This window comes from Notechis scutatus, chromosome 1 (genome assembly GCF_049901735.1).
Source record: "Notechis scutatus isolate UNSWTSFEM ecotype Mainland chromosome 1, rNotScu1.2, whole genome shotgun sequence".
NCBI lineage: Eukaryota > Metazoa > Chordata > Lepidosauria > Squamata > Elapidae > Notechis > Notechis scutatus.
In genome coordinates, this window is record NC_142009.1 from 242331403 (window position 1) to 242344065 (window position 12663).

A 12663-nucleotide genomic window follows, 5' to 3' on the forward strand; every position below is an offset into this window, starting at 1 on the left:
AACTAAGTCATAACATTCCTATGCTTTTGTTCAATGTGAAAAATGGAGCCAGTATTAGTCTATAGAAAAAGTATAGCTAGCAATACCTTCTGTAACCTGTTTCTTGTAGACATCTATGAAATATTACAGCAGTGACCGAGTTCGTGTAAAAATTCTGTTACCCCTGCTAGCTATGAACTTCAGGAAACTGGATGCTTCATTGCCCCATTGATAGTGAAAAAATAGATTACTTTCACTTACCATCACTAAAATAGCTGTTTGTGACAGTTTGGGAGAAGACTGAGGAAGAAAACAGAAAGAGCGTAGGCATGAACATTAGTTAGACAATTAGATAGCTATCTCTTTAAATGGTTCACTACAAAGAAATCCAGGAGAAAAGGGTTTCAAATAATTCAGAGAGACCCAACCTTAATTAATTTGCTATAAACAAGAGTGGGAAATGCCTCTTAAGTTTCCAGGGTTCTGTATCAAACTCCAAATAGGAAGAATGTTACTGATGTCGTCGTAGTTCTAGTTTCCTTGATCTTATCCAGCAAGCATGGGGTTTGATGCCATATACAGGTGAACAATTTATTTAAAGTTTGTTTAAAGATGGTTCAAAGGTATGATAACCTCAGAAAAAGTGCTTTATGACTTGTACTTGCACTTATGACCATTGTACCATTCCCCCCCCCCCCGCACGTCACATGATTGCAACTGAGGCACTTGGCAACTGGCTTGTACAGTATTTATGACTGGTTGCAGTATCTTGCAGTCACCTGATCATCATTTGCAATCTTCCCGGATGATTTCTGGCAAAAAATAATAATAATGACAAAGAGGTCAATTGGGGAAACTGGATTTGGTTAACAAACCAAATGCTTTGCTTTACAATTATGATAAAAATGCAGAATCCGATTTGGTTCACTTACCGGGATCAGAGGTTTAGTTTTTTGAGCTTTCTGACTTGTGCTGAAGCCCATCCTCAGGGAACATTTCTCTAGCAGAGTGTGTGACAGGTAGACCATTTGTTTAAAGTTTGTTTAAACTTTGTGTGTCACACTCTGCTAGAGAGAAGTTCCCTGAGGATGGGCTCCAGCACAAGTCAGAAAGCTCAGAAGACAAAACCTCTGGTCTAGTGAACAACCCAGATTGGATCCTGCAATATTATCCTGGGACATGTATATTCACCTGGTAAAAATAACAGTAAAATTTGATCCATCATGTGATGACTTGACTTATGATTGCAGTGATTTACGATGGAAATTCCAGTCTCGATTGTGGTTGTAAGTCACCTGTATCATTTGGAAATCAATTTTAGGCACTAGAACTCACAGTCCTGTAGTTTTCAGCCTGGTGTCTTAATCCTACGCAAACTGGCTATTTTGGCAACAGTTACCTGTATGAAAACAACCACCAATCACTTCCAATAAATGTGGCAAGTTTTGACAGAGGTCTAAACCCATGCATTATAAAAAAGAAAAATTTGGAACACTTCCTGCCTCTCTATTGCATTAGTCTTCTGGTATCAATAGAACAGTTAGTGGTTAAGGATGATGGGACTTGTAATACAACACCATATGAAGGACTATAGATTCTTTACATCTTCGGTATTTGGTCCTTCTATTGCCCTCCCAATATTAGCAGTGACTTCTGAATGTTCTTAGGACTTGCACTATTTTCTAAAAAAAAAAGCATTATTAATATGGCGCTGAGGTGTTGGGCTCTGTGATACCAGTGATTTTGTAAGCTTGGTATGTGTAGACTTAGTGGGATCTTACCTAGAACAGCCTGATTCCAGTCTGAAGTATGGCTTGATGGGGAAGGTGGTGGCATGTGGAGATGGAAGCTTCATATGTGTTCAGCTGGGCAACAAATAGATGGTAGTCAGCAACAGAATGTAGTAGGAGTTTCATTTTGGACCATGCTGTCTTGTTGTGGAGAGTCCTCTGGGAAAAAGCAGTGGTCTGGAGAGTTCAGTAATACTGCGGATCTGGTGCTTTTTGACTAGTGGAATCTGGCTGAAGGCTGGCTGGAGAAAGCAGTTAGGAAGATGTGGAGTTGACCTATCCCTTCTATTTTGAGGCCAGCGTTGGGACTGATATGGTACAGGCTGGACAAGACTGCACTGCTCTGAAATGGTAATGGCATCCTGGAGACAGACCATTGGTGAAATGGAGCTTTAAATGTCTAGATGGATAATAGGAGTGAAAGCAGGCTGGGGTCTTGCAACCGCTGCTTACCTGACCACATGATGTAGCGGCCACTTTTTGCAGTCTTCCCTCTCTTCTTTTGTGCACTTGGAAGGACTGGGACTTGCTCTGTTGCTGGGAAGTTTGGCAAATCTAGCGGGACTAAATTGTGGACGTCAGCAAAAAAAAAAAAAAGGGGGGGGGGGATCAGGACAAGGTGATTTATGCAAGCAGCTCAGGCGGACTCCCTTTTAATTCACATGAGTATAAAGGGGAGGGGGGATGATTTGCAAGTTTCTGTTATAGCCATTTACTTACTTACTCAGTCATTCACTTACTCAATGAAATTTAGGTTAACTGTTCATTTCACTGGAAGTGACTTTAGGCAGCACACAACAACTAATAAAGGTAGTTTTAGCCTTTGAGAGTTCATTTTTTGGTTGGGTTCTATAGTGGGGCTTGACATCATCTCTTAGGTGAGAGATGGGGAGGAGGTGGATCCTAGCTTGGCATTGAATGTGAGATGCTTCCCTCCCCCCTTGGGTAAGAGTAGGATAAGGGGGCTTGGGTAAGAGTAGGGTAACTAGAGTCTGCCTACTTGAAAAACGAAGGTTTCCTGTGATGGCTTTAAATGTGAGGATTGGTTGCAAAGTTACTTTTTCATTAGTCATAACTGTGAACAGTCACTGTCTGAGGCAGTTGCTAAATGAAGACTACTATGCCTTAAAAAAAAAGAATTATAATAGTCAATTCTCAGTTACTGGGTATTACTGCTGTCTCATATAATGTATGTGAAGAAATAAGCAGTAATTGGAGCCCTCCATTCCATATTTGTCCTAATTAACTTTTGAGTTGCATGATTACTTCCTGGGTATCTTCTCTGTCATTAGCTTTTTCATCTTAGAAAATAAGATGGGGAATATTTGGGCAGCTAATTATTACCATACTAGAGCCGCGGTGGTGCAGTGGATAGAATGCAGTACTGCAGGCTACTTCTGCTGACTGCCGGCTGCCAGCAGTTTGGCAGTTCAATTCTCACCAGGTTCAAGGTTGACTCAGCCTTCCATCCTTCCGAGGTGGATAAAATGAGGACCCAGATTATTGGGGGCAATATACTGACTCTGCAAAACTGCTTAGGGAGGGCTGTTAAGTACTGTAAAGCGGTATATAAGTCTAAGTGATATTGCTATTGCTGTAAATTGCCCTAAAGTGATGGTCCGCACACTACAAAGGGATGCTCCCAAGCACCCAGCTACTAGTTACCTAAATCAGTGGTCGCCAACTGGTGGGCCACAGCCCACTGGTGGGTCATGAGAAAATTTTGGTGGGCCACAGAGAAATCTCACCCCCAGAGGACCCCCACAAAGCAATTAATCCAGGCTGCACAGAAACACAAGGCTGCGCGGCCCACATGGCCCGCAGGAACCCTCCCCGCCCACTCACTCCTTACCCGGTAAACTTGCCTGCTAAATTGCTATTTTTCCTTTTTCCGACCATCATCTGTTCTGCTGTGTTGGGAGATTTATATTAGCTAGGAAGCAGGAAATGGTTGGATTTCTTGCTTTCTAGCTAGTCCTTAGATCTTCGGCTCTGCTTTTAAGTACAACCGAACCTCCCTTAGGACTGAAGGTTTGCTTGCAAGCAAATTCAGTGAAGACTCAGGCAAGCAAATTTGAGAGACTGAGCTAGCTGATGGCAGATAGATAGATCACTGAATGATTCTTTGAGCAACTCAGTCTGCCTGCTTTGCCTGATTTTGGGCAAAAGTTGCTCTTTTTTATAAAAAAATCAATATTTACATGCATGGTGTATTGTGAGTTAATTTTATGAGTTTGCTTGCAAGCAAATTTTATGTGACAGACTGAGCTAGCCAATGGCAGATAGATAGATCTCTGAATGAATCTGTGATTCTGTGAGCAACTCAATCTGCCTGCTTTGCCTGATTTTGGGTAAAAGTTGCTCTTTTTTATAAAAAATTCAATATTTATATAAATATTTATAATATTTACATACAAGCCATGCCCAGCCAGTCACATGACCACCAAGCCACACCCACAAATTAGGCCACGCCCACAGAACCAGTTAGTGGTCCCTGGGATCTAAAATTATGAGTTTGGTGGTTCCTGAGGTCCAAAAGGTTGGCGACCCCTGATCGAAATAGAGCTTCTTTTGGACTGCATCCCATGGTGCCTGCTTAACTGTTGAATTTCTCTCTTTTTAGTTTATTTTGTCTTTTTAACCCTAAAAACTATATTGATTATTGAACATTGTTTTCTTTCATGGCATTCCTGGTCGGAGGCTGATTAAAAAGTACTGTCTACAACAGATAAAGTTAAACAAGTCTGTAGTTTGTGAATAAGGGAATTGTATCCCTCTCCTCCAATGACTGATTACTTGAAGCCAACAGTGTCAGGTTAAACACTAATGGCCTGAATTTTGGGTAGGTTTTAACAGGTCTGTAAAAGCTTTCTTACACCATGCATTCCATCTAATGCGTTTATAAGGTGGGCAGACCTATTTTTGGATTGTTTTGTGAAGTCTTTTATTCATTACAGGCGTGCTGATGTTCTCTGTGCTGTACTTGTTTGTCTTACAGGGTGAGATGGCCTTTTCCATCAAGTGAAACCTTGATGTTCAGGGTGAATCTGTATTCAGGGAAGGGATGAGAGCATTCCTGTCACAAACAATAACTTTATAATATTCACTGGCTTGGGTGACAGAGCATGTAAAATCCACATTGCCTTTGGTTCATCCTGTAGGTTGTGATGCATCTTTGAATAGATCTGTACCAACAAATTAGTGTCTGTTTTGATCACTGTCATTGCTAGTTCATTGCCCTGAGGTGTTTCTCTGAGTTCAAAGATGCTTCCCAAGTGTCCCACATGATCTGGGGATATAATTAGTCAAGACTAACATAGGCGGAGATTCTTAATCTCTATTGCTTATTTTCTACAGTTATCTCCTACAAGAGTCAGCTTTATTTGGCTGTAGTGCAAAGCAAATCCTTTGGATTTAACTTCTCTTTTGTTTGGTTTAGTATTTTAAATGTTGGGTTCATCATGCCCCTTGAGAATGAAATTGGATAAGGTCCCAAATCCATATCCTGAGATCTTCTGATTAAGTTGGAAAAATTCCTGCATGAAACTATGAAAAATTATTGCTACTCAGGGTCAGTAGTACTTGGGCTTTGCGGAGCATTTAGTTTCATTCAGTGTAAGGCAGCTTTCTGGCTTTTGCTGTTCCTTTCCTTCTCTTAACTCCTGAGCTGTTTACAAAAGAAGGGAGGGTAGAGGGAAGAAAAATCATCAAATATTATAATGTAATACTAGGTTTACTGCAAGGAGGAAGGGAAAGGATCCATCCTAGCAATTACCTCTACTTCCTGTAAATGTTGCTAGTGAAGGGATGCTGCAGGTCACTTTGCCATCACTAAAGTGCACGGACCGAACCTAACATTTAAAACGAAAGGAGAGCAGTGGCGCCTTTGATGGAGCTTTAAAAAAAAAAATCACTGCCTCTGTTTCAGTAAAGCACAGAAAAAGAAATGCTTCAAAGCTTTCGTATTTTCATATGCTTTCATAATTTTGCTCAGACCTCATGGAAAAAGCCTCTGGCATAACTCTGAATGTTTATATATTGGTAGTCCTTGTTTAGCAACTGCCTTGTTTAGCGACCATCTGCTGTTACGACAGATACGAAAACTTTGCTCACCAAAGTTTGACAACTTTCATAGGTCTGTAAAGGAAAAGAAAGCAGAAGTAAGATCATAAGCACAGTTGTGGTTTCGCTCAGCGACTGCTTTGCTTAACACGAGAGTTGCCAGTCCCAAATGTGGTTGCTAAACAATGGCTACTTGTACATCCCCTGTTAATCTTGCCGTTCTCGCTTTTCTTTTTTCTTGGTTGGCTTCCCACACTCACTGTTGGGAATATATATATATATATTTCCATGAAGCAGTATGAAATACCAATGCCATCATATAAACTAATATTTATTTATTTTCTACTAAGGTTTTCAGATAGCCTGAAAGGACATTGTCCTTCCATGGTGCCTTACAAAAGAGAACATAGTAAAATTGCAATTCTAGAATATAACACATTTTAAAATGCAAAGCGTAGACATCAAACATTCCAAAAACAATTGAACAATAACTACAGTTTACAAACATTTAGCACTGTTCAGTCTAGCAAATGTGAACAGTGCACAGTAATGCAAAAGTAAGAATAGAAATCATTAATCTTGAATCTGATAGCAGCAGCAGCCATAATAGAATAATCTCCGTTAAGTCACTTGAAACAAAAATTCTTCCCTTGAAAGAACTTTAGGGGCTATGACTGAAAAATATTCTGTCTGTGATGTCCATAATCTGTTATCTCAGTCAATTTTTTTTCTCAGTAGTTGACTAGCCAGCAAGGCCTCCAGTGCTGATTTTAAGATTAGTGCAGGCTCATATGGCTGTAGAGACTTTAAAGAGTTTAGGATTTTGGTTTATCAACCCTTTGAACTGGATCAGAATCTGATACGAATAGTATAGTATTGGTACTATACAAGTATTTAGTTCCAAAAGTAACTGAACGGCTTGTGCCTTGTTTTCCAGCGCAGTCCTGTGGAGGGAAAAGTGCAGAAGCCTAATCTGGATATAATTGATGCATGCATGGTTTAAGACAAGATCCACATTTTCTGATCTGTGGTACAAAACTGTTCATCTGTGCATCCATCTGCTGTAATCAGTTCAGCTTCCCCAGGTGTAAGTCCTGCAATCTGCCATACTGCTCACTTGGTCCTTCAAGAGGAGGCATGCCCTTCATCCAGCTGCTGTGTGTTTTCTGTACAGGTGATCCTGTTCATGGCATTTCTGCCTTGTCTGGATTATGCCTCAGCTGATTCGCCTTCATCAAGCTCAAAACCTCCTCCAGCCACTGGTTTGAGGTGGTAGAACTGGAGTCCTTTTAGACTGATCAGCGGGATAGTTGATGCTTTAAATTAAAAACAAAAATAGTACTTTACCAAAACATATATGAGATTTAGGACAATTTCCCCCCTCTCCCCGTGTAAGCTGTTTTAGTTAAGATAGGAATGTTCAGGTTATCTCCAGCACCACTCTTGATGGCAGATAGGAATGGGGGATCCCATTCATTTTTATCCACCACATACTAGGACAGGGGAAGAGGGTCACTAATTAGATAGATTAGATAGTTGGAAGGGACCTTGTAGGCCATCTAGTCAAACCCCGCACCCAAGCAGGAGACCCTACACCATTTCTTACAAAGGGCAGTAATTGAGAATGTGCTGTGTGCCCAGTCTCAGCCACTCATCTTTGCCCAAGCTTACATATCTATTTAAGGCATGGGAAAAGGTTGGGGTTCTAGCAAGCTCTGTTCTTATTTAAAAGTTTACTCTGTGACTTCAGAATGAAGCACTGAGTGTCAGCTGGCTCTAGGCATTGGCTTTGGATGGGCACCTGGGTTTCTTCCCTGTCTGCCACCTTTCCTGTTCATAGTTCTTGCTCTTCTAAAGTCTACTGTGGAGGTCGGTAAGAGCTATATTTTTTCTGACATGAAATATAAAAAGTTTGAATTTTACGTAGAAATAATGCTGCTGGAAGGAAGGGGGGAATGGCATGTTTTATTTAACATGTGGTAGTACATTTGTTATATTGATTTATATATGTTTGATTTCCAGTCTCAGACAATCTATGTATCTTTCAGGTGCAGTAAGCCTAAGTATTCAACAGTAGTGCTGTATAGTGCTTTGGATTTGATTATAAAAAGGTGCTTCTGAATATAAGAATACAATTGTGGCATCTGTCTATAACTCATTAAACCAGACATGATTTTTTTCTTGGTATTGCATAGCTGTTCTTCACAGTTGTCACACATCAGGATATGATGTTGCTGCTATAAAGAGCTACAAACTGCCTTGGTGCCTCCCCAAACACCTAAGCATCTCATTGGAATTAAGTCCAAATCATCGAACAGTCCTATTAAACTGTAGGATCAAGATGTCCCAGATTGATTTTGTGTAAATGAAAATTTAAAAAAAATCAGTAACCTTAATAAATATATAATAATCTTTTTGCTTCAGTGACTTATTAATGTGTAGACCAACATGAAATCACCAACTCTCTATCTAGAGTTATTCTATCTCAGAATGGCATTATGGGTCTACTCAAAATGTGGAGAACAAAACCTGAGTTTTGGAAAAAGCTTGTGCTGCTAATGTTCATACTATGAATGGCTCTTTTTTAACATGTCAAAAAGTCTGGCTCACTGAAACTCTTATACTGATTTTGATTTCTTTTGTCTAAGGAAAAGTAGGACTGTATTTGAAAATTGATGACATTGTCCAGGTGAAAGTTTCTGAACCTACTGTGTAGCGGAACAGTGTTTTGATTAATGGATGAATTTGGGAATCATAGTTGCTTTAGACATAACTGCGGACAAGTGTATAGATCTCTGCAGGAACTCTCAACTCTAGCTGTCTTTGAAAAGTGAAAATCTGGAGGGGTGTTTTAATGTGACCTTTTGTTATTAATTTGCACTGGAGGTTGCCATTTTTTCAGATAATTTAGAGAATTTGTTCAGCCTTTATTTGTCAGTGGTGCTCTACAAAGCACCAGTACTCCCTCCAGAGAAAAGAGGCAAGATTGATCATGCTGCAAATTTAAAAAAAAAAATCTGATATGGCTTTTGGTTTGTAATATTGTCCAATCATATTTAATGAAATGATGGCATGAAAATGAATCAAATTTCATATGCTTTATCTACAGTGCCTATTTGTGAGAATATGTAATCATTATTAACAATTTTGCTTCTATTATTTTAACCTCTTTTTATGTATCTGCCATACACTAGTAAAGTCTCTAATTTTCTCTAAACCAAAGCTCAAGATCAGTATATTTCTTTGTTTAGTGGATTCATATCCAAATATCCTTGAACATATCTGGTCTGAGAAATGGTGGACTACCTAGACAAGACCACATGATATTCTTGGTTTGAGTGCTGGAGTTGTCACTGCGCTTCTAGGCATAATTCAAAATGCTGGTTACTACTTATGCAGCCCTCTGTGGCATGGAAATTAGTTATCTGAAAGGATACCTACGATATAGCCCATGGTGTCTATCATGCTTTGGATGCCACAGAATCTTTTGGGATCCAGAAAGTGAATCTTCTCTATTCTCTATTGAATGAGATCCCTCCCCCCAGATCCAGTTGATTTCCATGCTGATGGTGTTCTGGAAGGCCTTAAAGACCTGGCTGTTCTTTTGGGCCTTGGAATAGGGTGAATGGAACCCTTGTTAGATGTAGTCATATCTTCATATGTTTTGATATTAGTGGTCCAGTTTTGTCACGTTACTTATTTCCCTTGTATTTTTTTTAATTTATCTTATTGTATTTGTTATTATATTGTGAGCTGTCCAAAATGATTCTGGAGTTGGGCAGAAAGTAAAATAAAAGTAGAAGTAAAAATAATCCAGCTAGGTGGTAGCATCTAATCACCCTTACTTAGCTTAGTATTGAAAAGTTAGGCAGTATTGGACCTACTCATATATGAATAGGAGATTTCAGGAAATCCATAGACTGGGAATTTTTATTCTAGAATTAGTTAATCACAAGATTATTTGCTATTATTGTCAATTAAACCATACTGATGTGTCTATAATGCCACCAAGACTTGATATTGATTCATACATAGAGAGAAAATTGCCCCCCCAAAATTGGACTAAATGGAAAGGGACTTGTGCTACTGCTCCCTCTGATGTGAATAGTCCCTCTAATCCGATATGGAAATTCGGATGACAGGAATGGAATTATGGTATTCCTGTCACATTTGCAGCCATTAGTGTTCTGATATGATTGTGATTGTGGATGTGCATAATGTATTAGTAGACTTCATTCTCATGAAGAATACACTCCATCTGCATTCTGTACAGAGCCAGCCTGGTGTAGTGGTTAAGCCCATCAGGCTAGAAACCAGGAGATTGTGAGTTCCAGTTCCACTTTAGGCATAAAGCCAACTAAGTGACCTTAGGCCAGTCACTCTCTCTCAGCTCTGAGATGGAGGCAATGGCAATCAACTCCTGAAATCTTTCCAAGAAAACAACTATAACCAGTCTAGACATTGCCAGGAGTCAACACTCACTTGAAAGGTATCTATTAGTTAGGTATCTAACTAATTAATTTGCTTCCAATAAGCCAACAACCCTTTGACCATTGGGGACAATCTTTCCAAAGCATGCATTTGTCTGGAGCATGTTACTACAGGATTCTGAGGTGTCAAAGCATCTAATTTTAGGCTCAAAGATAAATTTTATTGCGACTGATCATTGCGTAGCTTAAATATAGGGTGACTCTTGGCACCCAAAACTGCTCTTTTCTTGTTGCAAAGCTGCAGCTGGAAGAATTTCAGATAGTTACTTGATCCTAGGTTTCAATTGCCTATATTTTAAATAATTTCCATTCTTTTGATTTATAATCATAGAAATGTGGGTTTCCTAGTGAGCAGAGGTGATTTCTTTTACTGTCTTTTACTAGGACATACATACATACATACATACATACATGCATACATACGTTGTCAAGGTACAATATGGGTCTTGTTGCAGTCTTTTTTCTGAAATGGATTATACTTGCTACCCTCTAGAAATAATGCTGACAAGTATTCTGTTTCCCAAACAAGCAAATATGATTTATCCCTACATCCAAGAGACTGACATTTTATTTTCTCTGTGTTCTAACATTCTCTCTCAAGCCTTGTAAGTTTTAAATTGCCTGCCCTTGACCATACTTCCTTTCTTTCCCAACACTTTTAAAATAATTTCGTAGGAATTGTATCTTTATCTTTTGATAAAGCAATTCTTTGAAGTTCCTAGATTTTATATTAATACAATGTTATGGTCTGGACTACAGTTTTTATGATATGGGGGGAGGGGGGAAGAGGGAGAAAGCCCCCTTTATATATACAAATCGCAACGCAAGAACAATTTTTCTTCATACTGTAATTTTTTAAAATAAAAAATACTTAATAAAGGAGATCCACATCATGTAAGAAATCCCTATTCCAGACAGACTTACTCTGAGCCATGACTTCATTGGCTAAATTAAAGGGCTGTTACACAAACAACTAAATATTTCATCTCAAAGATGGTGATCTAATTTGGGAGCCTGTTTTTTAAAAATAATTTGAATGTGCAGGGCTAGTTAGTGAACCCATTGGAATAAGGGGCTGGTAGAGCGGGTGGTTTTAGCTGCTTTTGGCAACCACAGTCCTGATTTCCCTTAATCCAGATTACTATATGCATTTATACAAGGTAAGACTTCAGGGATTTCTGCTAGCATCTTACGTGACAGATTTTTTCTGTCGTTTTTATTTCTTGTGATCCATTTTACTTCCATTCCTTGGGAATGAGTCTGACTCATCTTGGCAAGTCTAAAAATAGAATAGTCCGAGTTGCAGGGCCATCATAGCATAGATTTGTGTAATGTAGTTTTGTTTGCTAGGATCTTCTTATAGGATCTCTTCCAAAAAAAAAGAATTCCTTCCACCCCCTCTCTTGTGACTGCTGCGAAGGGAAAACAAAATGGGAGTGTCAAATAAAATGTCTTTGGGTTGCACATCAGACTGTACAATTCATCTAGACTCCAATCTTGCACTAGAAATAATAGTAACATCACAACCCCTGCTAGCAATATATGTATCAGATCCACCTTTTACCTTGCCTAGTGTTTGAAGCAGCCTGTTTTGGAAATCAGGAAATCTTGACCAGAGAAATGGAGACATGTGGGCAGGAGGGGGAGGTGCCTGGCAGCATCCAAAGTCATCTTCATCTTCCCCCACAAGCTGTGCCTAGTTAAATATTTGATATTCTACAGGCCTAGAGTCAATTTATTTCTTTCCACACAGTGGGAATAAATAGAAACAGCAAGAGGAGAGAGGCGATTGGTGTTCTTTCCTATATTTTACTCAGACTGCCTGTGTCTAAGCAGGCCGCAGAAAATGTCAGAATTCTCCAAGGCAAAAACCTCACTGTTGTTGGGCTGGGAGAGAGGTAGTTAGAATTGCTTTTTTTAAAGGATTGTTTAATGAGAAAAGGGTTCTTCAGAAAAGTGAAGCTCTGTCAGTGAAGTAATTGTTTGTTCTCCATTTGATCTTCAATCCTGAAAAAGGTAAATCTGAAAAAATAAGCTCTTGGCTTGCCGTTCGGCTGTTTGACAAATATCAGGCTTCCTTGTAATATTCTTTCATTCTTTAATTTTTTAAAATTAATACTAAAAAAACCAAATCTTATTTTACTGTTCTTTGTAACCAAAGGCCACCTTCTGAAACTGTTTTTATAACATCAGGCTCTTGCTATGTATTGTTGCTTTTGGTTGATTGCACGGGCTCATGGCTGTGAGAGCTGAAGTCTATAGAACTGGAAAACATCAGGATGGAAAAGGAGGCTGTGGCTGAGAGGCAATGTGATGCAGTGGTTAAGGAATTGAAATAGGAA

At 39.2% G+C, this 12663-nt stretch overlaps 2 protein-coding genes across 5 annotated transcripts in view; one reads left to right on the plus strand and one right to left on the minus strand.

Annotated features, from left to right (window-relative positions):
- SERGEF (secretion regulating guanine nucleotide exchange factor) overlaps positions 1 to 12663 on the plus strand; it is a 76510-nt gene that overhangs the window by 48009 nt on the left and 15838 nt on the right. The window contains exon 11 of one of the 3 annotated variants that reach the window (XM_087951234.1): positions 6769 to 6865. The exons of the other annotated variants lie outside the window; for them this stretch is intronic. Within the exon in view, the coding sequence (XP_087807360.1) occupies positions 6769 to 6803 (35 nt within the window). The 3' untranslated portion in view covers positions 6804 to 6865. Of the gene's footprint in view, positions 1 to 6768; positions 6866 to 12663 lie in introns of those variants that run through there. 3 annotated transcript variants of the gene reach the window in all.
- The window catches only part of KCNC1 (potassium voltage-gated channel subfamily C member 1), a 171586-nt gene continuing 165963 nt past the window's right edge, over positions 7041 to 12663 (minus strand). For both annotated transcript variants that reach the window (XM_087951199.1, XM_087951181.1), the window contains one exon: positions 7041 to 7147. In XM_087951199.1, coding sequence (XP_087807325.1) covers positions 7041 to 7147 — 107 coding nt within the window. The remainder of the gene's footprint in view (positions 7148 to 12663) is intronic.